The 26,972-nt window shown below is 39.4% G+C and overlaps 1 protein-coding gene across 2 annotated transcripts in view; it reads right to left on the bottom strand.

Annotated features, from left to right (window-relative positions):
- LOC105490684 (succinate-CoA ligase ADP-forming subunit beta) overlaps nt 1–26,972 on the bottom strand; it is a 66,567-nt gene that overhangs the window by 24,684 nt on the left and 14,911 nt on the right. For both annotated transcript variants that reach the window (XM_011756554.3, XM_071081335.1), the window contains exons 5-6: nt 12,334–12,462; nt 5,900–6,038 (exon numbers count right to left, since the gene is read on the bottom strand). In XM_011756554.3, the coding sequence (XP_011754856.2) occupies nt 5,900–6,038; nt 12,334–12,462 (268 nt within the window). The remainder of the gene's footprint in view (nt 1–5,899; nt 6,039–12,333; nt 12,463–26,972) is intronic.

Here is a 26,972-nt window from a genome sequence, read left to right as displayed (position 1 = left end):
CTATTGGTAGATGCAACAACCTGGATAGACCTCAAAGGCATTATGTATAGTAAAAAGGTCAACTTTAAAAGGTTATATATTATATGATTGCATGTATATAACATTCTCAAAATTTAAAAAAAAAAAAAAACTATAGAGGATGGAGAATGGACTAGTGATTTCCAGGGCACAGGGACAGGGTAGGAAAGAATTGGTAGAGGTTGTGAATACAAAGAGGTCGCCTGTATTGATGGAACAGTCTGTATCTTGATTGTGGTGGTGGCTACCCAAATCTATGTAAGGAATAAATTATACATACACACACAAATGACTGCAGGTTTAAAATGTTTAAAAAAAATGGTGAAAACTAAATAAAATATTTAGTCTAGCTAACAGTAATGAGCCAATGTCAACTAACTATGTGGGTGTATACAGCTAAATAAGATGTCATCAATGGGTGAAGGGCATGCAAGACCGTATTATTTTAACAACTTCCTGAAAGTGTATTTGTTTCAATATTGTAAGTTAAATTATAATTTTATTTATAATTTTTCATTTATTTAAAAAAAAAAAAAGAGGCCACAGGAGCAAGCCTGAAAGTGGCCTGTACTGGCCAAATCTGGGACAGTCCGTCCAACAAAATAATGATTAAAATGGGTAACTCATTGATTAAATAATGGATAAGCCCATCCTAATACAAACGAATGGGGCAGAAGAGAAAGCTCTTCTTTTAATACAAAGTCAACTATTAAATATAGAAGTAATGATGTAGTTAGAAAATCATCAGTAGATGCCAAAACTAATGGGTAAAAGTTTGACAAGTAGTATAACATTTTCCCACAAATTTCATAGTAATTACAATGGGAAAAAATAATGATTCTATAATGAAAAAACCTTCTGGACACTACCTTAAACAAGTAAGCCAAGTTAACATTATCAATACTGGAACAAACCAACATAATGTACCTTCTGACAACGTGCACTATGAAGGAAAAAAACACCATGAGGGAACATCAAACAGAGAAACACAAACTGAAGGGCGTTCTACGAAATAAATGACCCCTTCTTTAAAAAAGAAAAAAAAAGGCCGGGCGCGGTGGCTCACGCCTGTAATCCCAGCACTTTGGGAGGCCGAGGCGGGCGGATCACAAGGTCAGGAGATCGAGACCACGGTGAAACCCCGTCTCTACTAAAAATACAAAAAATTAGCCAGGCGCGGTGGCGGGCGCCTGTAGTCCCAGCTACTCAGGAGGCTGAGGCAGGAGAATGGCGTAAACCCAGGAGGCGGAGCTTGCAATGAGCCGAGATCGCGCCACTGCACTCCAGCCTGGGCGACAGAGCGAGACTCCGTCTCAAAAAAGAAAAAAAAAAAAAAGAAAAAAAAAAAAAAGGAACAACAAAAACATAAGGTCAAGAAACAAATCAAACTTCAAGATCTGTTCCAGGTCAAATGGACGTGACAACTCAATTCAATGTGTGATCCTGGTCCTAGGGGAAAATAGTATAAAGGACATTCCTAGGACACCTGGCTACATTTGAATATGTATTTTGAATTAGATAATATTTTCTCAGTGTTAAATTTCTTGGTTTTCATAAATGTAGTCAGGTTATATAAGAGAATGTTCTTGGGTCACGCCTGTAATCCCAGCACTTTGGGAGGCCAAGGCGGGCAGATCATGAGGTCAGGAGATCAAGACCATCCTGGCTAACATGGTGAAACCCCGTCTCTACTAAAAATACAAAAAATTAGCCGTGTTGGCGGGCGCCTGTAGTCCCAGCTACTCGGGAGGCTGAGGCAGAAGAAAGGTGAGAACCCAGGAGGCAGAGCTTGCAGTCAGCCAAGATTGCGCCACTGCACTCCAGCCTGGGCGACAGAGCGAGACTGTCTCAAAAAAAAAAAAAAAATGTTCTTGTTTTTAGACACTAGAAGAACAATGTCTCCAACTTACCCTTAATGGTTCCAAATATATTTTTATACACACAAATGCAAGTTTACGCAGACAGAAAGAGAACAGAAAGAGAATAAAATAGAGTGAAATGTAAACAACTGGCAATGTTGAGGAAAGTGTATTTAGGAGTTCCCTATACTGTTTATTTTTGTATCAAAATTTAAAAGTAAGGGGAAAAAAGCCTACATGGTACCATATTCACAGTAAGGAATGATTTAGTTCAGCAAAATATCACCCATTAAATTAAATTAATGCTGTTGAATAGGAAAAAAATTGGCAATTCTTATGCTTTTGCTTTCCATATAAACTGGATAAGGATCCACTCTTGAATGGTTCTTGGACAGTTTTTAGTTAATCTTTAGATAACTACATTTAAGTTATACAGGCTGGTGCAAAAGTAATCACTGTTTTTTTTTAAAAAATGGCAAAAACTGCAATTTTGGCACCAACCTAAATACTAAGAAACTGACCCCTTTGATAATGAGTACTCCACACAATGAACAATACATTCCTTGCAGTTGCTCAGTTTGAAATATTTTCTCATTTCCATTATTGTTTCTTCATTAATTCATAAAGTATTTTCTTTTTAAAAAAAAATAAGCTGGGTATGATGGCTCACACCTTTAATCCCAGCACTTTAGGAGGCTGAGGTGGGAGGATGGCTTTGAGCACACAAACTGGAGACGAGCCTAGGCAACAGACTGAGGGCTCATCTCTACAAAAAAATTTTTAAAAATTAGCCAGGCATGGTGGCACGCACCTATAGTCCCAGCTACTCAAGAGGCTGAAAAGGGAGGATTGCATGAGCCCAGAAGACTGCAGTGAGCTGTGACTGTGTCACTGTACTCCGGTCTGGGCAACAGAGCAAGACTGTCTCAAAAAATTAAAAAATACAATATTTTATATTAATTTCCAATGTTATTGCTTTGTGTTTAAAGATCATTATCTGTGTTATGAGTTCTTGGATATCTGCTAATACTTTTTAATTTGTGACTCAGTATTAAGGTTTTTTAAATCAGTATTTAGATTTTAAAAAAGTGTTTTTCTAAATACTGGGTAGCCCATTAAATTTTAAAAAGAAGGGGAGGGGCATGAGGAACACCTAGTGAAGGCAGTAGTCCTTGCTAGGCCTCTGGAGGACACTCCAGAAGATCAAGGTAGGTTTACTGAGGAAGCAGTTGAGGGCGATTCTCCAATGGAAAAATACTCAGGGTAAAATCCCTAGGAAAGAGATTTCTTAGGCAGAAGGTCTGTAACAGGCAGTAGAAGCAGCCACTGACAATACATGCTCACAAGTAAGTATGGGTAGAATATCAGTAGAGCCCATTCTCAGTTCACACTGAGGGGCCTATTTCATGGTACTCAACAGGGGAGATGACACATTGGTAGTTTTCCTCTCTAGAAATAACAAATGCATAGTACCAAAATCAATTTTTGCTTGGAGATTTCTCCTGAGTTTCAGTCCACAGGAAAATAATCAGGATGACTGGTATTCTGGTGAGACTAGTATCTGTCTACTCTTCTTCACTCAGATACCACTGAATTTCTGCCACAATCTTTGATAAAACTAAGGCCAAGGTTCTGGGAACATAGTAATGCTTTGGATAATTGTTCCCAGTGAATGGCTAAGGTTTTGGGGTGCTATTATTTCCCCAAATTTGGTAACTGAGGAGTCAAAGCTGTGATAAACTTGTATATATTAATATGTTATATATCTTTAAATGTGAAACACATAAGAGACTTAAAATTCAAACAATAATAACTTCTGAGACCATGAAGAAACTCAACCCATTCCCATGAGAAACTGTCAAAATTGCCATGGTTGAAAGAATCCCACTCCACCTAGAATCCATAATCCCTCTAGATAATAGTCAATCAAACAACAAATTAGAGAGAACATCAATTTCCTTGAACTTCTACCTCAAATAAGAGAATCTGATGTAGGACTTCAGTTATGAAGGTCCTTTGGATCTTATCACATTTGGACTTTAAATTCCAAGTGTGTCTTCATGCAGTTTACTATTAGAGTTTTTAGAATATCTTAATGCCATAATTTAATCTGACTGCAGAACTTTAGCTTTACTTGAAAGCTTAAAAAAAGAAAATAAAGTTCTCACTGCAGAACCTTTACTTTAGCTTTACTAAAAATAGAATAAGATACTCTAAAAAACTAAAAGTAAAGCTAAAGTAAAATATTAATTGATTAAACATTTAAAAGTAAAAAAGAAACAATTTAAAAAATAGAACATATCTGACTAAACTGACCCAAAAGAAAAAACAGAACACATTGAGGATATTTACTGATCTTAAGATGGAGAAGGCTGGGCGTGGTGGCTCACGCCTGTAATGCCAGCACTTTGGGAGGCCAAGGTGGGCGGATCATGAGGTCAGGAGATCAACACCATGGTGAAACCCTGTCTCTACTAAAAAAAATACAAAAAATTAGCCGGGCGTGGCAGCGGGCGTCTGTAGTCCCAGCTACTCTGGCGGCTGAGGCAGGAGAATGGTGTGAACCCAGGAGGCGGAATTTGCAGTGAGCCGAGATTGCGCCACTGTACTCCAGCCTAGGCGACACAGCAAGACTCCGTCTCCAAAAAAAAAAAAAAAGTGTAAAAGATGGAGAAAAAAAAATATCTCAGTATAAAAGTAATGGAACTTGGCTGGGCGCAGGGGCTCATGCCCGCAATTCCAGCACTTTGGGAGGCCGGGGCAGGCAGATCACCTAAGGTCAGGAGGTCAAGACCAGCCTGGCCAACATGGTGAAACCTAACCTCTACTAAAAACACAAAAAAAATTATCTAGGTGTGGTGGTGCATGTCTGTAGTCCAAGCTACTTGGGAGACTGAGGCAGAAGAATTACTTGAACCCAAGAGGCAGAGATGGCAGTGAATCCAGATCACGCCATTGCACTCCACTGTGGGCAACAAAGCAAAGACTCAGTCTCAAAAAAAAAAAAGTAATGAGATTTGAGTACATGCAAAAACAAAAATATTTCCCCAAAAATCAAATAACATTAAACAATAAAGTACAATCTCAGAAAAAGATTCAGACCAAATGTCAGACAAAAGATTGACATCCTTAATATATAAAGACCCCATATACATAAAGAGTTCCCCAGGATATGTTACTAAGTGAATAAAGAAAGATGCAAAATGTATATAGTATGCAATCTATATATCCAGATAGCTAATTCCATAAAATTACAGCTCAATCACCACCACACTGGATACACTAACCCAGCACTGCCCAATAAAACCTTCTGCAATGATGGAAATGTTCTATATGTGTGCTCTCTTAATATGGTAACCACATTTGGCTATTGAGTATTTGAACCATGACTAGTGCAACTAAGTAAATGAATTTTTAAATCTTATGTAACTTTAATTAATTTTAATAACTACATGGGGCTGGCCGGGCGCGGTGGCTCAAGCCTGTAATCCCAGCACTTTGGGAGGCCGAGACGGGCGGATCACGAGGTCAGGAGATCGAGACCATCCTGGCTAACACGGTGAAACCCCGTCTCTACTAAAAAGTACAAAAAACTAGCCGGGCGAGGTGGCGGGCGCCTGTAGTCCCAGCTACTCAGGAGGCTGAGGCAGGAGAATGGCGGGAACCCGGGAGGCGGAGCTTGTAGTGAGCTGAGATCTGGCCACTGCACCCCAGCCTGAGCGACAGAGCGAGACTCCGTCTCAAAAAAAAAAAAAAAAAAAACTACATGGGGCTGATTGTCACTGTATTGGACAGTGCAGTTCCGACCCCTTTGTGCATGTCTCTATAAGGTGTTTTATTTTTTTTGTTTTGTTTTAATGAGTTTAATATTTGTTCATATTCGTTCTATTTGTTATTTTTAAAAAAGCTTCTACATAGGTAGAAGTTTAATTTCTTTAACTTCTATGAGTTTAACTTCCTTAGGGAAGCATATAACAGAGAAATAAATGAATAATCATATTAGACAAAAGAAGATACTTTACCAGCTCCATCTGAATCTTCCACCATTGGATTTATTTCTATCATGGTTGCATCATATTTCAGAAAAAGGCTGTAAAGCTTGACCATGTTTTCTGCTGCTGATTCCACAATATTAGGTGGAAATCCCATCTTCTGTGCAAGCTGAAATCAATATTTCTTTTTATTATAGGTGGTTTGCATATGTCTAATCAACATTATTGTAAATAAAAAGCCTTGTAGTTTGTCACTTAAACGATAAATGAGTCATTTATAGTCAAACATTAATTACTGAAATAGCAGCTACCATTACTAAATGGTTAAACAAAACTTTTTACTCAAAATCTTCAAAGAGTAGATATTATGCCCATTTTATAGATGAGAAAGAGATTCAGAGAGATCAAGTAACTTGCCATTGGCCTAGATTCCAGTTCCAGGGTTTATTCCATAATGTCCATACTGCCTAAGCTTTATGGCCAACCTAAGCTGAAAGAAGAGGCTTATATCTTATTAAAACTACATATAAAATGTGGGCCAGGCACAGTGGCTCACGCCTATAATCCCTGCACTTTGGAAGGCCGAGGGGGCCGGATCGCTTGAGGCCAGGAGTTAGGGACCAGCCTGGCCACCACAGTGAAACCCTGACTCTACTAAAAATATAGAATGTGGCAACCCCAATGGTCCAAATAAAAGCCAAAATATTAGAAGACCCTATTTTACCTTTTGTGTAATTTATAAAGAGTGTCTATCAAGCAATAAGAATGCATGTCATTCAGTCAAATGAGTGTTACCCCATTCATTCAAAAATGTACCGAGCACCTAATAAATTCCAGGCACTGTGCTAGGCCCAAAAGATAAAGATATTTAACTTTATAATATAATAAAGGAGTTTACAGTCTTGAGGGATTCCCAATTAGAGATACCCATAGAGCTTTTAAACAATACAATATCAAGGTCCCAACTCAGAAGTTCTGTTTGACAAGTTCTACACTGGATCAAGCATCTATCATTTTTCAAGTTTCACAAGCAATTCTGAACCACTGGTACAGAGGGTACATGTCTATATGTTTATTCTAACAGTGCTGCCGCTGCTCAGGAACACTATAGAGAATTCTTTCCTATTTTTCATTTGCTATCTAAGGTTGTAACACATTCTTTTGATTTTCAAGAACAAAAAATTCTTAAATTCTTTGAAGATGAAGAAGATATTTACAAAGAGCCAAATGCCAATAAATAAAGTAAATGATCAAGCTAAACAATGTAATCTGGGCGCAGTGGCTCATGTCTGTAATACCAGCACTTTGGGAGGACAAATGGATCACTTGAGGCCAGGAGTTTGAGACCAGCCTGGGCAACATGGTGAAACACCGTCTCTACTACAAATACAAAAATTAGCCAGGTGTGGTGGCGCATGCCTATAATCCCAGCTACTTGAGAAGCTGAGACACAAAAATTGCTTTGAACTCAAGAGGTGGAGGTTGCAGTGAGCTGAGATCACATCACTGCACTCCTGCCTAGGTGACAGAGTAAGACTCTGTCTCCAAAAAACAAACAAAAAGCACTAAGGAATGTAATCTTTTGTTATGACCTATTTCAAATAAAGAATAATATGAAAGTACCACTTTATTATGAAAGTTTTTCACTATGTCATAACTCACCTAAAAAACCAAAAACTAAAACCAAATGTTTAGGCTTAAACATTTGAAAACTACAAATTCTGATCAATTCATTATAACAGCAATTTGCTAATGCTAGGCACTATTTCCACTCATCACCATCAGGAAAAATGCTATATAATCTTAGATTATTTCTTCATGTATTCTTGTAAATCAAGTATTTTCTTCCTCATCTAAATTTCACTCTCATCATCTTCACATAACTACCTAATAAATCAAATCTGTGCCTTTTAAACATTTATATCATTCATCTGCCAAAATTATTTGCTTTACTCTCCATCAGAAACATTTCTCTATCTCCTTTAAACCTTTGTGCCGGTCAAAATTCTTGCACTTGGCTGGGCACAGTGGCTCACGCCTGTAATCCCAGCACTTTGGGAGGCCGAGGTGGGCAGATCATGAGGTTAGGAGTTCGAAACCTGCCTGGCCAACATGGTGAAACCCCATCTCTACTAAAAATACAAAAATTAGCTGGGAATGGTGGCGGGTGCTTATAATCTCAGCTACTTGAGAGCTGAGGCAGGGAAATCGCTTGAACCCGGGAGGCAGAGGTTTCAATGAGCCGAGATCATGCCACTGCACTCCAGTCTGGGTGACAGAGCAAGACTCCAACTCAAAAAAAAAAAAAAAAAATTATTGCACTTGCTGTACTTCAATACCATAAACTTATTCTTTTTTTTTTTTTTTTTTGAGACGGAGTTTCACTCTTTTTGCCCAGGCTGGAGTGCAATGGTGTGATCTCAGCTCACTGCAACCTCCACCTCCCAGGTTCAAGCAATTCTCCTGCCTCAGCCTCCCGAGTAGCTGGGATTACAGGCATGTGCCATCATGCCTGGCTAATTCTGTTTTTTTTTTTTTTTTGAGACAAAGTCTTGCTATGTCGCCCAGGCTGGAGTGCAGTGGCCGGATCTCAACTCACTGTAAGCTCCACCTCCCGGGTTCACGCCATTCTCCTACCTCAGCCTCCCGAATAGCTGGGACTACAGGCGCCCGCCACCTCGCCCGGCTAGTTTTTTGTATTTTTTTTTTTATTTAGTAGAGACGGGGTTTCACCGCGTTAGCCAGGATAGTCTCGATCTCCTGACCTCGTGATCCGCCCGCCTCGGCCTCCCAAAGTGCTGGGATTACAGGTTTGAGCCACCGCGCCCGGCCGCTAATTTTGTATTTTTAGTAAAGACGGGGTTTCTCCATGTTGGTCAGGCTGGTCTTGAACTCCTGACCTCAGGTGATCCACCCACCTCGGCCTCCCAAAGTGCTGGGATTACAGGCGTGAGTCACCACGCCCAGCCATAAACTTATTCTGACATAGTTTCTCATGAAGAAATGTTTAAGGAGAATGGTGTGAACCCGGGAGGCGGAGCTTGCAGTGAGCCAGGATCGCGCCACTGCACTCCAGCCTGGGCAATAGAGCAACACTCCATCTCAAAAAAAAAAAAAGAAAATAAAAATAAAAATAAAAATAAAAATGTTTAACTTCAAAGTTCAATATTCGAACTTTTCTTTTAAGATGAGTCACTAGGCCAGGTACAGCGGCTCACACCTGTAATCCCAGCACTTTGGGAGGCCCAGGCAGGCAGAACACTTGAGATCAGGAGTTCTGGAACCACCTGCCAATATGGTGAAACCCTGTCTCTACTAAAAATACCAAAAAAAAGTTAGCTGGGCATGGTGGTGCATGCCTGTAATCCTAGCTACTTGGGAGGCTGAGGTGGGAGGATTGCTTGAACCTGAGAGGTGGAGGTTGCAGCGAGCCGAGATCGTGCCACTGCACGCTCCACCCTGGGTGACAGAGCGAGACTCTCCATCTCAAAAACAAACAAACGAAAAGATGAGTCACTTATTTTTATATCCAAAACAAACAATTTAATTCAATAGCAGCATTACAAATACTACCAAGCAACTCTCACAGGCCATAATATTAAACTCAATGGGGACTTTTTTGTGTGAGGGGAAGAATGGAGGGGAAGGAGCACACAAGGACAATAGAGAAGACCAGTAAAACTGTAGGCAAAATTTTATTGTGAACATATACAAACTGAAAGAAGGACCACAGCATTCAATGAATTCTTAAAATCATTCATAAACCACAGCTCTATCATGGAGATATATAAGACAGTGTCCCATCCATTCTATACTTACAGAAAATAAAGGGGACACAGGAATATTTTAAATGTTCAACCACTTAAACCATGGAGATATAAAATCCAGACTACAAAAAATAATGAATGATAATCACCTCAGTTTCTTCAACAACTAAACTGGAAGAAAAAAGATGAAGATGGCAAAAAAAGAGAAACCTGCAAGTTTTTGAAGACCTGTGAGACAAATCAGTCAGTAAATATGAAGGGGCCCGGCGCAGTGACTCACGCCTGTAATCCTAGCACTTTGGCAGGCCGATGAGGGCGGATCACCTGATGTCAGGAGTTCAAGACCAGCATGGCCAACATGGCAAAACCCCATCTCTACTTTTAAAAAAGTACAAAAATTAGCCAGGCATGGTGACGTGCACCTGTAGTCCCAGCTACTCAGTAGGCTGAGGCAGGAGAATAGCTTGAACCCAGGAGGGAGAGGTTGTGGATCACGAGGTCAGGAGATCGAGACTACCCTGGCTAAGGCGGTGAAACCCCGTCTCTACTAAAAAAACAAAAACAAAAAACTAGCCCAGGGCGGGCGCGGTGGCTCAAGCCTGTAATCCCAGCACTTTGGGAGGCCGAGGCGGGTGGATCATGAGGTCAGGAGATCGAGACTATCCTGGCTAACATGGTGAAACCCCGTCTCTACTAAAAATACAAAAAAAAACTAGCCGGGCGTGGTGGCGGGCGCCTGTAGTCTCAGCTACTTGGGAGGCTGAGGCGGGAGAATGGCGTGAACCCGGGAGGCGGAGCTTGCAGTGAGCCGAGATCACGCCACTGCACTCCAGCCTGGGAGACACAGCGAGACTCCGTCACAAAAAAAAAAAAAAAAAAAAAAAAAAAAACTAGCCGGGCGAGGTGGCGGGCGCCTGTAGTCCCAGATATTCGGGAGACTGAGGTAGGAGAATGGCGCGAACCCGGGAGGCGGAGCTTGCAGTGAGTTGAGATCCGGCCACTGCACTCCAGCCTGGGCGAGAGAGCAAGACTTCTCTCAAAAAAAAAAAAAACCAAATTAGCCAGGCATGGTGGCACATTTTGTTGGAGGCGGAGGTTGCGGTGAGCTGAGATCACACCATTGCACTCCAGCCTGGGCAAAAAGAGTGAAACTCCGTCCCCAAAAAAAAAAAAAAAAAAAAGAATAAGTTTTGGTATTGAAGTACAGCAAGTGCAATAATTTTTTTTTTTTTTTTTTTTTTTTGAGTCGGAGTCTTGCTCTGTCACCCAGACTGGAGTGCAGTGGCATGATCTCGGCTCATTGAAACCTCTGCCTCCCGGGTTCAAGCGATTTCCCTGCCTCAGCTCTCAAGTAGCTGAGATTATAAGCACCCGCCACCATTCCCAGCTAATTTTTGTATTTTTAGTAGAGATGGGGTTTCACCATGTTGGCCAGGCAGGTTTCGAACTCCTAACCTCATGATCTGCCCACCTCGGCCTCCCAAAGTGCTGGGATTATAGGCGTGAGCCACTGTACCCAGCCAAGTGCAAGAATTTGACCGGCACAAAGGTTTAAAGGAGATAGAGAAATGTTTCTGATGGAGAGTAAAGCAAATAATTTTGGCAGATGAATGATATAAATGTTTAAAAGGCACAGATTTGATTTATTAGGTAGTTATGTGAAGATGATGAGAGTGAAATTTAGATGAGGAAGAAAATACTTGATTTACAAGAATACATGAAGAAATAATCTAAGATTATATAGCATTTTTCCTGATGGTGATGAGTGGAAATAGTGCCTAGCATTATTATATTATAAGATCGTACCACTGCACTCCAGCCTAAGTGACAGAACAAGACTCCATCTCAAAGAAAATAAATAAAATAACAATGAAGGACCTTATTTGGATCCTGAGTCAAACAAATTGTAGATGAAAAATTGCTTTGAAACAAGTAGAGAAATTTGAATGACTAAGTAAGCGATGATACTAAGAAATCATTGTTGGCTGGGCGTGGTGGCTCACGCCTGTAATCCCAGCACTTTGGGAGGCCGAGGTGGGTGGATCACCTGGAGTCAGGAGTTCAAGATCAGCCTGACCAACAAGGTGAAACCCTGTCTCTACTAAAAATACAAAAATCAGCCAGGTGTGGTAGCTGGCGCCTGTAATGCCAGCTACTTGGGAGGCTGAGACAGAAGAATTGCTTGATCCCAGGAGGCAGAGGCTGTGGTGAGCCAAGATGGTGCCACTATATTCCAGCCTGAGCAACGGAGCTAGACTCCGTCTAAAAAACAAAAAAAAAGAAAAAAAAAAAGAAATTATTGTTAATTTTACTAGACAGGGTAATGGTATAGTGACTTTTTTTTTTTTTTTTTTTGAGACAGAGTCTCACTCTGTCACCCAGGCTGGAGTGCAGCGCCACAATCTGGGCTCACTGCAACCTGCGCTTCCTGGGTTCAAGCGATTCTTCTGCCTCAGTCTCCCGAGTAGCTGGGACTACAGGCATGCACCACCATGCCTGGCTAATTTTTTTTTTTATTTTTAGTAGAGATGGGGGTTTCACTATATTGGCCAGGCTGGTCTCAAACTCCTGACCTTATGATCCACCTGACACTCAAAATATTTAAATAAGTTTTGACAATACTTCAGTTGTATAGTTATCTTTAAATATCATAATTCTCTAATGATAAGGTAGAAATTTTTCAGGAGTACAACATACCTGGAGAGCTTGTTCCTTTTTGATGCCTTCTTCAATATCAATAGGTTCTGTAATTATTGCTTCAGGAGTCTCAGCAGCAACATCTTCAATGTTGACACCACCATGTGAACTTCCTATTAATACAGGACCCTGGCAAGGGTAGGAAACAACCAAAACTAGATTTATTTTAGTCTCATCAATGAAACTTTAAAACCTACCCATGCATAATATCAGATGTAAGCATCTATTACTCTCTACCCATATTTTAAAATTTTCTTGAGAATTTATCCTCACATCTCCAGCATAGTGCCCTCTTATAAATATTCAATTAAAGCAATGAAAAAAAAGTAAAAAAAAAAAAAGAGGAAAATAATGGCTTGCCTGCAAGAAAAATAGATTTAAAATATACACAAAAACTTACACCACAATAGCAATAACTTGGAACCAACTCAAATGCCCATCAATGATAGACTGGATAAAGAAAATATGGCACATATACCATGGGATACTATGCAGCCATTAAAAAAGAATGTGTTCATGTCCTTTGCAGTGACATGGATAAAGCTGAAAACTGTTATTCTGAACAAACTAACACAAGAACAGAAAACCAAACACCACATATTCTCACTCATAAGTGGGAACTGAACAATGAGAACACATGGACACAGGGAGGGGAACATCACACACCGGGGCCTGTGGGGGTTTGGGGGCAAGGAGAGGGATAACATTAGGAGAAATACCTAATGTAGATGACAGGTTGATGGGTGCAGCAAATCACCATGGCACATGTACACCTATGTAACAAATCTGCACTTTATGTACATGTATCCCAGAACTTAAACTAAAAAGAAAAAAAAGAAAAAAACAAATTTACACCAAATATGTAAACATATACATGTGAAATATAACCTATGCATTTTTCATAAAAACTGAGGGGACATTAAAAGTATTGCCTAAAGCATCAACACTAGAAAATCCTGAAAACAGGTATTTGAAAGAAAAAGCCTAAGAAAACATAAAGTCTAAGCTCTAATCCTACTGCAAGACAACGAAAAAGAAAGCTGGTAGCTGGGCGCTTTGGCTCTCACCTGTAATCCCAGCACTTTGGGAGGCTGAGGCGGGTGGATCACAAGGTCAGGAGATGGAGACTATCCTGGCTAACATGGTGAAATCCCATCTCTACTAAAAATACAAAAAATTAGCCGGGCGTAGTGGCAGGCGCCTGTAGTCCCAGCTACTGGCGAGGCTGAAGCAGAATGGCCTGAACCCAGGAGGTGGAGATTGCAGTGAGCCAAGATGGCGCCAATGCACTCCAACCTGGGCAACAGAGTCAGACTCTGTCTCAAAAAAAAAAAAAAAAAAGAAAGAAAGAAAGAAAGCTGGCCAGACCCAGTGGCTCACACCTGTAATCACAGCACTTTGGGAGGCCAAGGCAGGAGGACTGCTTGAGCTCAGGAGTGAAGAGCAGCCTGGGCAACATAGTAAGACTCCATTTCTACAAAAAATACAAAGAAATTAGCCAGGCATGGTGGCATGCCCCTTTAGTCCCAGCTACACAGCAGGCTGAAATGGGAGGATGACTTGAGACTGAGAGATCAAGGCTGCAGTGAGCTGTGATCACACCATGGCACTCCAGCATGGGGAAAGAGCAAGACCCTGTCTCAAAAAAAAAGTAAAATAAAATAAATAAAAGAGAAAGCTAACTAGTTTGAAAGAATAGCTCTGGGTATTATCATGAACAAGATGAGAAAGTAAGGTATCAATACCAATAATTATTAACCTTTAAGTTCTTGAATATCAATCAAGAAAAAATCATAAATTATCTAATATATCTACTAATTTATGCATTAAACTAGAAATAATGTTAACATGAAAAAATAGAGAAACAATAAAATTGTATTTAAAGATTATTTACTGACATAGGAAAATACTGTAGTGTGTTATGTAGTGTATGTTTACATGTAGTGTTATGTACGAAAAAATGACACAAAACCCTAGGAAACGACCCTAGGTCGTTTTCTCAATTGTATTATTTTTTAACATAAAATGCGTTTCAATGTGCTCCATATTGACAGAAACAAAAGAAGAGTGGGGAATAAAACATTAAAAGACTTTTGTTATTTTAAATGCAACTCTTTTCCAAAAAAATTGTTTTAACAATGAACACATTACTTTTATACCCAGAAAAAAAAAAAAACAGGCATGACAATTTTTTTTTTTAATCAAAAGACTAATTTCACTTTTCTTTGATACGGAATGTTGTTCTGTCACCCAGGCTGGAGTGAAATGGTGCGATCTCAGCTCACTGCAACCTCTGCCCCCCAGGTTCAAGGGGTTCTCCTGTCTCAGCCTTCCAAGTAGCTGGGAATACAGGCATGCGCCACCATGCCCAGTTAATTTTTGTATTTTTAGTAGAGACAGGGTTTCACCATCTTGGCCAAGTTGGTCTTGAACTCCTGACTTCATGTGATTCACCCGCCTCAGCCTCCCAAAGTGCTGGGATTATAGGCGTGAGCCACCACATGAGCCTAATTCCACTTTTCTATCCTAGCACTTAGTGTTTTAGTAACATACTCATTTAAGGTATAAATTAAAGGAATAGTATTGCATTCGTTACTGTTTAGAGAACAAAACAGTCCTTCAAATAGTTTAAATACTGCAGTAACAAAAATTAAAAAGAAGAATCTATCACTTTTTTAAGAGTGTTAAACTTCTATTTAGGAAAAAATTATTTTGTATCGTGTGATTCGATTTCTATAAACATTTGTAACAAGGAATTTGGCTGACTTTTGTCCCCAGGGTCTTGGGAGTAACTTCTAAACCCTCCAACCACATCTGATAGTTGATGCTAACAAGGAGACTTATGGTGGGCTCCTAGACAGTTTACATTAAGGAGATGACTCAGGTGGGCAATGGCCACGCCAGAAAGATCGATGTGATTAGAGGTTTAGGGTTTTCAGCCAAATTATATCAACCCACTCTGCAGAGAAGAAATGGGCTAAGTCAACTGCATAGACAATGATTCAATCAATGATACCCAGGCTGGGTGTGGCGGCTCACATCTGTAATCCTAGCACTTCGGGAAGCCAAGGCAGGAGGATTGCTTGAGTCCAGGAGCTCGAGACCAGCCTGGGCATCATAGTGAGAACCTGTCTCTACAAAAATTTAAAATTAAAAAAAAATTTTTTTGTTTAATGCCTACACCATGGACCCCCAGTGAAAACTCTGGACACCAAGGCCAGCAAGATGACAAAATAGAAAGCCCAAGACCATGCTCCCTGACAAAAACACTGACTTTAGCAACAATATATGATCCAAAAAGCTTTTATGACAATGACAGAAACCAATTAGGAAGTCACAGTACCCCAGGCAAGCTCAAAGCCAAGAACATCTGTATTGAAATTCAACATCAGCATCCTTCCCCCTACCACTCCAAACTAATAGTTTGGGATTAAAAGGCTTCTCCATTTGGAGAGAAAGAGAAGAGCAGAACACATGTTCAACATTCCAGCTGCTTGGAGGGCTGTCCAAGGGACTGTTTCCTGTCTCAACTGACATGGGTGCTGTTGGGGAACCAGCATACTCTGGATGCCTGTGGGGCATCGAGAACAAAGGCGAGTGCACAGGCTCATGGCAGCACCAGAAAATGTGTAACATCCCAGAGAGAAGTTGACAGAGCTTACCACAACTAGAAAACACACTCAGCTCCTGATTTTTTTACAGGTTGAGTATTCCTCATCTGAAATGCTTAGGACCAGAAGATTTTGGATTTCTTTGACTATCGAAATATTAGCATTATACTTACCATTTGAGCATCCCAAATCTAAAAATCTGAAATCCAGAATGCTCCAATGAGCATTTCTTTTAAGTGTCATGTCAGTGCTCAAAAAGCTTAGGATTTTATAGCATTTTGGATTTCAGAATTTCAGATTTGGGATGCTCAACCTATATTTATACCACAAGATACTAGAAAAAGAAGAGCTAGGCCAGGCACAGTGGCTCACACCTGTAATCCCACCACTTTGGGAGGCCGAGGCAGGCGGATCACGAGGTCAGGAGATTGAGACCATCCTGACTAATACGGTGAAACTCCGTCTCTACTAAAAATGCAAAAAATTAGCCAGGCGTGGCAGCGGGCACCTGTAGTCCCAGCTACTCGGGAGGCTGAGGCGGGAGAATGGCGTGAACCCGGGAGGCGGAGCTTACAGTGAGCTGATATTGCACCACTGCACTCCAGCCTGGGCAACTGAGCGAGTCTCCGTCTCAAAAAAAAAAAAAAAAAGAAAAAGAACAGCTAAACCCAAAGTTGGCAGAAGGAAGAAAATCATAAAGATTAGAGCAGAAATAAAAGAAACAGGGAATAGAAAAAAAAAATCAACAAAACTGCAAATTGGCTCATTGAAAAAGTGGATAAAATTGACAATCCTTTAACTATAAAAAAAAAAAGACTGAAAAAACAAAAATCAGAAGTGAAAGGAGACATTACAACTGTAACAGAAATAGAAAAGAGCCTAAGAGACTGTTATGAAAAACTATATATCAACAAATTGAATAAACTAGAAGAAATGGATAACTTCCTAGAAACAGTCTTCAAAATCATAAAGAAATAAAACTATGAACAGATCTATAAGTAGTAATGATACTGAATCAGTAATCAAAAACGTCTAAGCAACAGGAAGCCCAGGACCAAAGGGCTTCACTGGAAAATTCTATCAAACATTTAAAGAACTGAACCAATCTTTCCCAAACTCTTTAAAAAATTGAAAAGGACAGAAAATTTCCATACTCACTCTATGAAGCCAGCATTACCATGATACCAAAATCACAGAAAGGTACTAAAAGAAAACTACAGGATAATACCTCTGATTAATAATGATAAAAAAAAAAAAAAAATACCCTCAACAAAATACTAGCAAACTGAATTCAACAACACATTAAATGGACTTTACATCATCATCAAGTAAGACTTACTCCTAGAATGCAAGGATGGTTCAACATACAGAAATTCAGTATAATACATCCTATTAACAGAATGAAGGACAAAAACCACAATAATCTCAATTGACACATAAAAGGCATTTAACAAGCTTGAATACCCTTTCATGATAAAAACAAACAAAAAAAGACTGAAGGAAACGACTGCAATATAATAAAGGCCATATAAGAAAACTCATAGCCAACATCATACACAATAATGAGAAACTGAACATCAATGTGCAAAAATCACAAGCATTCCTATACACAAATAGACAAAGAACCAAATCATGAGTGAACTCCCATTCACAACTGCTACAAAGAGAATACAATACCTAGAAATACAACTTACAAGAGATGTGAAGGACCTCTTCAAAGAGAACTACAAACCACTACTAAAGGAAATAAGAGAGGACACAAACAAATGGAAAACATTCCATGCTCATGGATAGGAAGAATCAATATCATGAAAATGGCCATACTGCCCAAAGTATTTTATGGTCAGTGCTATCCCCATCAAGCTACCATTGACTTTCTTCACAGAATAGGAAAAAAACTACTTTAAATTTCATATGGAACCCAAAAAGAGCCCACACAGACAAAATAATCCTAAGCAAAAAGAACAAAGCTGGAGGCATCATGCTACCTGACTTCAAACTATACTACAAGGCTACAGTAACCAAAACAGCATGGTACTGGTACCAAAACAGATATACAGAACAACGGAACAGAACAGAGGTCTCAGAAATAATGCCACACATCTACAACTATATGATCTTTGACAAATGTGGCAAAAACAAGCAATAAGAAAGGATTCCCTATTTAATAAATGGTGTTGGGAAAACTGATTAGCCATATGCAGAAAGCTGAAACTGGATCCCTTCCTTACACCTCATACAAAAATTAACAAGATTGATTAAAGGCTTAAACATAAGACCTAAAACCATAAAAATCCTAGAAGAAAACCTAGGCAATACTATTCAAGACATAGGCATGGGCATGAATAAACACCAAAGCATGAATAAAACACCAAACTTCATGAATAAAACACCAAAGCAATGGCAACAAAAGCCAAAATTGACAAATGGGATCTAATTAAATTAAAGAGCTTCTGGACAGCAAAAGAAACTATCATCAGAGTGAACAGGCAACATACACAATGGGAAAAAATTTTTGCAATCTATACATCTGATAATATCTAGAATCTACAAGGAACTTAAACAAATTTACAAGAAAAAAACAAACCCCATCAAAAAGTGGGAGAAGGATATGAACAGACACTTCTCAAAAGAAGACATTTATGCAGCCAACAAACATGAAAAAAAGCTCATCATCAATGTTGATTAGAGAAATGCGAATCAAAACCACAGTGAGATACCATCTCATGACAGTTAGAACGGTGATCATTAAAAAGTCAGGAAACAGGCCGGGCACGGTGCCGCATGCCTATAATCCCAGCACTTTGGGAGGCCGAGGTGGGCGGATCATGAAGTCAGAAGATCGAGACCATCCTGGTTAACACGGTGAAACCCTGTCTCTACTAAAAATATAGGAATTTAGCCAGGAGTAGTGGAGGATGCCTGTATTTCCAGCTACTCAGGAGTCTGAGGCAGGAGAATGGCATGAACCCGGGAGGTGGAGGCTACAGTGAGCTGAGATCATGCCACTGCACTCCAGCCTGGGTGACAGAGCGAGCTCCGTGTCAAAAAATAAAAATAAAAAATAAAATAAAAATAAAAAGACACAAACAAATGGAAAGACATCTTGTGATCACAGACTGGAAGGCTTAATATTGTTAAAATGTGCATACTACCGTAAGCAATCTACAGATTCAATGTAATCTCTATCAAAATCTCAATGGCATTTTTTTATAAAAATAGAAAAATATGGCCGGACACGGTAGCTGATGCCTGTAATCCCAGCACTTTGGGAGGCTGAGGTGGGCAGATCACGAGGTCAGGAGATTGAGACCATCCTGGCTAACATGGTGAAACCCTGTCTCTACTAAATATACAAAAAAAAAAAAAATTAGCTGGGTAAGGTGGCGGACACCTGTAGTCCCAGCTACTCGGGAGGCTGAGGCAGAATGGTGTGAACCCGGGAGGCGGAGCTTGCAGTGAGCTGAGATCACGCCACTGCACTCCAGCCTGGGCAACAGAGCCAGACTCTATCTTAAAAAAAAAAAAAAAAAAAGGCAAGAAAAATACACTAAAATGCATATATAACCTCAAAGGACCCAGAACAGTCAAAACAATCTTGAGAAAAAAAAAGAAAATAGAGATCTCACACTTCTTTTAAAATATATTATAAGGTTACAGTTATCAAAACAGCATGATAATGCATAAAAAACAGACATATAGATTAATGGAACAGAAAAGAGAACCCAGAAGTATTCCCTCAGGTATATGATTACATGATCTTCAACAATGGTGTGAAAGCTACACAAGAGGGCAAAAAGAACAGTCTCTTCAACAAACAGTGCTGGAAAAATTGGAAATCCACATGCAAATGAATGAAATTAGACCCTTACCATATACTATATGCTAAAATTTACTCAAAATAGATTAAAGACCTAAACATAAAACTTGAAACTATAAAACTCATAGAAGAAAACAGAGAGAAAACAGTTTATGACATTGGATTTAGCAAAGATTTCTTAAATATGATACCAAAGGCACAGGCAGAAAAAAAGCAAAAATTGACAAATGGAACTACATCAAACTTAAAAACTTCACAGCAAAGGAAATAATCAACAAAGTAAAAAGGCAATCTATATAATGAAAGAAAATATTTGCAATCCATATACATGGTTAACAGCTGAAATCCAGAATATGTAAGATCTTCTACAACTCAATAACCAAAAAATAAAAAATAAAAAACCCAAACAAAAAAATTTAAAGATGGGCAAAGGACTTAAATAGACATTTCTCCAAAGCAGATCTACAAATGGCCTGTAAGAACATGAAAAGATACTCAATATCACTAATCACTGCGGAAATGCAAATAAAAACCACAGTGAAATATAACCTCACACCCTTTAGGATGGCTACCACCAAAAAACAGGAAATGAATGTTGGCGAGGATGCAGAAAAATTGGAAGCTTTGTCTGCTGTTAGTTGGAATATAAAATGGTACGGCTCAGCCAGGTGTGAAGGCTCATGCCTATATTCCCAGCACTTTGGGAGGCCAAGGCAGGCAGAACACCTGAGGTCAGGAGTTCAAGACCAGCCTGGCCAACATGGTGAAACCCTGTCTCTACTAAAAATTAGCTGGGCATGGTGGTACATGCCTGTAGTCCCAGCTACTCAGGAGGCTGAGGGAGGAGAATCTCTTGAACCTGGGAGGCGGAAGTTGTGGTGAGCCAAGATCACACCACTGCACTCCAGCCTGGGCAACAGAGCAAGACTCCGTCTCAAAAAAACACAAAAATAAAAAAATTAGCAGGGTGTGTTGGCGGGTGCCTATAATTCCAGCTACTCAGGAGGCTGAGGCAGGAGAATCACTTGATCCTGGGAGGCTGAGGTTGCAGTGAGCCAAGACTGCACTACTGCACTCCAGTCTGGGAGACATAGCAAGACTTGCCTCAAAAAAATTAATTAAATAAATAAAATGGTACAGCTGTTATGGAAAACACTATAGAAGCTTCTCAAAAAATTAAAAATAGAATTACCATATGATCCAGTAATCTCACTTATAAGTATATATCCAAAAGAAAACAGGATCTCAAAAAAATACTTGAACATCCATGTTCACTGTAGCATTACTGACAGTAGCCAATAGATGAAAGCAATCTTAATGTCCATCAAAAGATGAATGGATAAAGAAAATGCAGTATATATATAAAATGGAATAGTACTCAGCCATAAATAAGGAAACCTTGTCATACACTATATCCTGAATAAACCTTGAGGACATTATGCTGAGATAAAACCAGTCACAAAAAGACAACTACTTCAGATATCTAAAATACTCAAACTTTTACAAACACAAAACAGAATGGTGATTACCAGGGGCTGGAGGGAAGGCAGACAGGGAAAAGGGAATTGTTCAATGAATAGTTTTAATTTTGCAAGACAAAAAAGTTCTGGAAAAATTAAAGAAAAAAAAAAGATTTGGAGATCTCTTCTGGAGATGTTGCACAAAACATGTTTTACTCTGTTCCTTTTACCAAAAGAGAAATTAACATTCTCCTTCCTTCCTCTCTCTCTCTTTTCCCTCCCCTTCCCCTCCCCTTCCCTTTCTTTCCTTTCCTTCTTAGTATGCACTATTATACTGCATACTCAAAATGGGTAAGGTAAATTTTTTGTTATATTTTTGACAATCAAAAAAAAAAAACTCTGAACATCAAAAGCTTGGGGAGCTTTGGGTTGGCAATATTCTGCATACTGTCACACATTAAGATGCTAGCAAGACAAAACATTCCTGAGAATAGTGGAAACTTCATGTTTGGGAACTCTCCCAGACCTTGTCCTATGTGTCTTTTCATTTGGCTGGTTATGATTTGTATATCCTTTGGCTATACTAAAACTGTAATCCTAAGTTTAACATTTTCCTGAGCTCTGTGAGTTGTTCTAGGGAATTAACCCTCAAATTTGTAGCTAGCTAGTCAGAAATGAGGGTAAGCGGGAGACCACTAAAATTGAGGCTGGTGTCTAAAGTAAGGGCAATCACGCGCAGGACTATGCCCTTAACCTCTGAAGTTTGGCTAAACTCTGAGCACTCGGTATTAGAACTCCTTTCAATATAAAAAAATAAATAAATAAAAGAATTCACTGAGCCTTCTGAGGCTAAAGAAGACAACATTAGCAAGTCTAAGTAAAGAGAAATGTTTGAAATTACGGTCTAATTTTCAGTCCCTCTATAAATTTCAAATGAAAGGGTATTCTTCGTTTTCTCGCTAGCAAGGCAGTTCATAATTACAAGCTTTTACAAAGATCTAAAGAGCAGGAAAAAATTCTGATTGAAGAAGAGTCAGTTCAGTATTAGTCATGCCACTGAAATAGAATATAGACAAATTAAGTCTATAGATAACCATAAAATATAATTTTATTCAACAGGAGAGGTACAGACCAACAAAATATAATTTTATTCAACAGGAGAGGTACAGACCAGAGTCTGGCTCTGCCGGTCAGGCTGGAGTGCAGTGGCTATCGGTTCACTGCAAGCTCCGCCTACCGGGTTCACGTCATTCTCCTGCCTCCGCCTCCCAAGTAGCTGGGTCTACAGGCGCCTGCCGCCACGCCCAGCTAATTTTTTGTATTTTTAGTAGAGACAGGGTTTCACCCTGTTAGCCAGGATGGTCTCAATCTCCTGACCTTGTGATCCGCCCGCCTTGGCCTCCCAAAGTGCTGGGAATACAGGCGAGTGCCACCGCGCCCGGCCTCTTTTCCTCATTTTAGTTTTACTTTCTCTTTTTATATCAACTGGTAAAAGAAATGAAAAGCCATAGAGAAGGCAACACTAGTTGAGGAGAAAAGTTAATATTACATTCTCAGTAAGTAAAAATAAAGTCTTCAACAATTGGTTATAAGTTAGAAAAAAAACTAAAAAAAAAAAAAAAAAAAAAAAAAAAGGAAATAATAATACACAGAAGAAAGTGGAGTCTCTATTTGTCTTAATTCTACAACCAGTTAGAAAGGAGCCAACTTGCATGGGTAAACAGGTTAAACAATGTAGTTCCACATTTGGTCATCACTGCAGAATAAATAGCTAGTTCACGTTCAAACGACTTGGCTTCACTTTTAAATCTTAGTAATAAACTTTCAAAACAATTTCATTTCAAGCAAGTAGCTGAAATTTCAAATATGTTAATAATGCTAATTCCCACTTGCTTAACCTAAATTCTTTTCTTGTTGGTATTTTTAAAAATTTGCCTTAAAATAAGCTTAAATGTAAAAGGCTTAAATGACAAAGCAGCCATATGTAAAGATCTGTAGCCGGGCGTCGTGGCAGGCGCCTGTAATCCCAGCTACTCGGGAGGCTGAGGCAGGGGAATCACTTGAACCTGGGAGGCGGAGGTTGCAGTGAGCCAATATGGCGCCACTGCACTCCAGCCTGGGGGACAGAGCAAAAAAAATAAAAATAAAAATAAAAAATAAAGATGTGTATTTAAAAAAAAACATACAAAATAAAACTAGAATTCTTCAGCACATTTTATAACTATTTCAGGTAAAGTCAAAAATTGACACAGGAAAATGTCCCACTCATTTGCAGCAGACTGCAGTTGTTTTACCAGAAAAATAAAGTAGTAAATGTGATTTATTAAATAGACTTGACTCAGCCCAAAGTACCCAAAAGGCACTAGGCAAATGTTAAGAAATCTAACTTAACAAAGGTATCACACAGAGAGTAGGTACTTTAATTGATTTTCTGGCATGCCAACCCCATGGAAGATACCCCCTGGAATCAGGATGTGAAAGGTACTAAAGACCAATAGAACATATGACACATCTCCTAAAAACAAGTCAGTCATAAAAGTAAGTTTTCTGTTTTTAGTTTTGCTTTGCTTATTCTTTTTTTTTTTTCTTCTTCAACTTTTAAGTTCAGGGGTACATGTGCAGGATGTGTAGGTTTGTTACAAGGTAAACATGTGCCATGGTGGTGTGCTGTACAGATCATCCCATTACCCAGGTATTAAGCCCAACATCCACTAGCTATTCTTTCTGATGCTCTCCCTCCCCCCACCCATCAGGCCCCAGTGTGTGTTGATCCCCACCTTGTGTCCATGTGTTCTCATCATTCAGTTTCCACTTATAAGTGAAAACACACGGTGTTTGGTTTTTTGCTCCTGCATTAGTTTGCTGAGGATAATGACTTCCAACTCCATCCCTATCCCTGCAAAGGACATAATCTCATTCCTGTTTTACGGCTGCAGAGTATTCCATGGTGTGTATGTACCATATTTTCTGTATCCAATCTATCATTGATGGATGTTTAGGTTGACTCCATGTCTTTGCTATTGTGAATAGTGCTGCAGTGAACATACTGATGCATGTATCTTTGTAATAGAATGATACATATTCTTTTGGGCATATACCCAGTAGTGGGATTGCTGGGTCAAACAGTATTTCTGCCTCTAGGTCTTTGAGGAATTGCCACACTGTCGTCCACAATGGTTGAACTAATTTACACTCCTGTCAACACTGTAAAGACAGACATTCCTTTTTCTGCAAAACCTCACCAGCATCTGTTGTTTTTTGACTTTTTAATAACAGCCACCTGAGTGGCATGAGATGGTGTCTCATTGTGGTTTTGATTTGCTTTTCTCTAATGATCAGTGATAAGCTTTTTAATCACATGTATGTTGGCCATATGTGGCCATTTTTTTTGAAACAGAGTCTTGCTCTGTCACCCAGACTGGAGTGCAGTGGCACAATCTCAGCTCACTGCAACCTCCACCTCCCAGGTTCAAGCCATTCTCCTGCCTCAGCCTCCCGAGTAGCTGGGATTACAGGCACCCACCACCATGCCCAACTGATTTTTTTATTTTCAGTAGAGACAGGGTTTCACCATGTTGGCCATGCTGGTCTCGAACTCCTGACCTCAGGTAATTCATCCATCTCCGCCTCCCAAAGTAATGGGATTACAGGCATGAGCCACCACACCCAGCCTGTGTCTTTTTCTCAGAAGTATCTGTTCATGTGCTTTGCCCCCTTTTTATTGGGGCTGCTTTTTTCCTGAAAATTTAAGTTTCTTATAAACTTTGGATATTAAACCTTTGTCGGAAGGATAGATTGCAAAAATTTACTCCCATTCTGCAGGTTGTCTGTTCACTATGATGACAGTATCCTTTGCCGTGCAGAAGCTCTTTAGCTTAATTAGATCTCATTTGTCAATTATTGCTTTTGTTGCAATTGCTTTTGGCGTTTTTATCATGAAATCTTTGCCCGTGCCTATGTCCTGAATGGTATTACCTAGATTTCCGTCTAGAGTTTTTACAGTTGAGTTTTACATTTAAGTCTTTAATCCATCTTGAGTTAACTTTTGTATTTGGTGTAAGGAAGGGGTTCAGTTTCAATTTTCTGCATGGCTAGCCTGTTCTCCCAGCACTATTTATTAAATAGGAAGTCTGTTCCCCATTTTAACAAAAGCAATTTCTAATGACTAGTTAATTCCCATGCATGGGACATTAACTCAATCACAAGTGCTCTTTGTAGTTTAAATAGCTGACTAATTTTTGTTGTTCAACAGAAATCTGTCCACAGGGATTCCCCAAAAAATGGCTATACCCCAAAAAGTAACACCAACCAACTCTACATTGGTCTAATGTGATAATATCAAAGAATGTTATAATGTCTTCGGTCAGTTTTACTAGTACTATAGATTTTTAACCTGAATTATTATAACCATGTATTATTAACCATGTATTAAAATAAAAACATTTTATCCTCAACAAGACTTAAATAGTTGTCAGAAAATTCAAGTTCTTAAGATGAACTCAAATTTGATCCTTTTCCCAAATGCCTTAACATATCTTTAAGGATACATATTCATTATGCTACCTTTACTACAATAAAGATGAATTACTGGCCGGGCGCGGTGGCTCAAGCCTGTAATCCCAGCACTTTGGGAGGCCGAGATGGGCGGATCACGAGGTCAGGAGATCGAGACCATCCTGGCTAACACGGTGAAACCCCGTCTCTACTAAAAAATACAAAAAACTAGCCGGGCGCGGTGGCGGGCGCCTGTAGTCCCAGCTACTCCGGAGGCTGAGGCAGGAGAATGGCGTGAACCCGGGAGGCGGAGCTTGCAGTGAGCTGAGATCCGGCCACTGCACTCCAGCCTGGGCGGCAGAGCGAGACTCCGTCTCACAAAAAAAAAAAAAAAAAAAAAAAGATGAATTACTATGGATAGAGAACTCCTATCTCAATTAATCCAGGTATTTATACCTTGTTTCTGGCTACTATAACAAAAAGTAAAAACATAACTAACAAAATGACAGATGCTAATATATAATGTCAACGAAAAGAAAAATAAAATGTAGTAAAAATAAGTCAATGTGTAAAAATATGATTTATGTAAATTTTGGGTAATATATGAGGTTACTGTCATGGGATTTTTAAAATAACTTACAAACTAAATTCTACCACATAGAATATCACTTGAGAATAAAACAGTGCTTCTTAATTTTATATTCTGAGTGGATTTTTACTACCATCTAGTGTTATTATCTTAAGATTTTATATACCTTATAAAAATTAAAAGTTGCAAAAGACGTATCACTCAAACATTAATAGAAGATTTAATTGCAAGTAAGAAAAATCACAATATAGAAAGCTGTTATTTTTTAAAAAGCTATTCTACATAAGAAAATTATTTTCATGACCCTTAAAATTTTTATTACTCTAAATTCTACACAATTAATGTTCTACATCAAATCCTTACTGGAGCTTTCAAATATATACTCAGTTGCTTCAAAAAAACAAGCTAATTCTGGCTGGGCACAGTGGCTCACTCCTGTAATCCCAGCACTTTGGGAGGCCGAGGCAGGCGGATCACAAGGACAGGAGATCGAGACCATCCTGGCTAACACAGTGAAACCCCGTCTCTACTAAAAATACAAAAAATTAGCCGGGTGTGGTGGCAGGCACTTGGAGTCCCAGCTACTCGAGAGGCTGAGGCAGGAGAATGGCGTGAACCCAGGAGGTGGAGCTTGCAGTAAGCCGAGATGGCACCACTGCAAGCCA

The sequence above is a fragment of the Macaca nemestrina genome, chromosome 16 (assembly GCF_043159975.1).
Source record: "Macaca nemestrina isolate mMacNem1 chromosome 16, mMacNem.hap1, whole genome shotgun sequence".
Classification (NCBI taxonomy): domain Eukaryota; kingdom Metazoa; phylum Chordata; class Mammalia; order Primates; family Cercopithecidae; genus Macaca; species Macaca nemestrina.
Note: the sequence above shows the minus strand (reverse complement) of the source record. Positions and strands in the feature narration are given on the sequence as shown.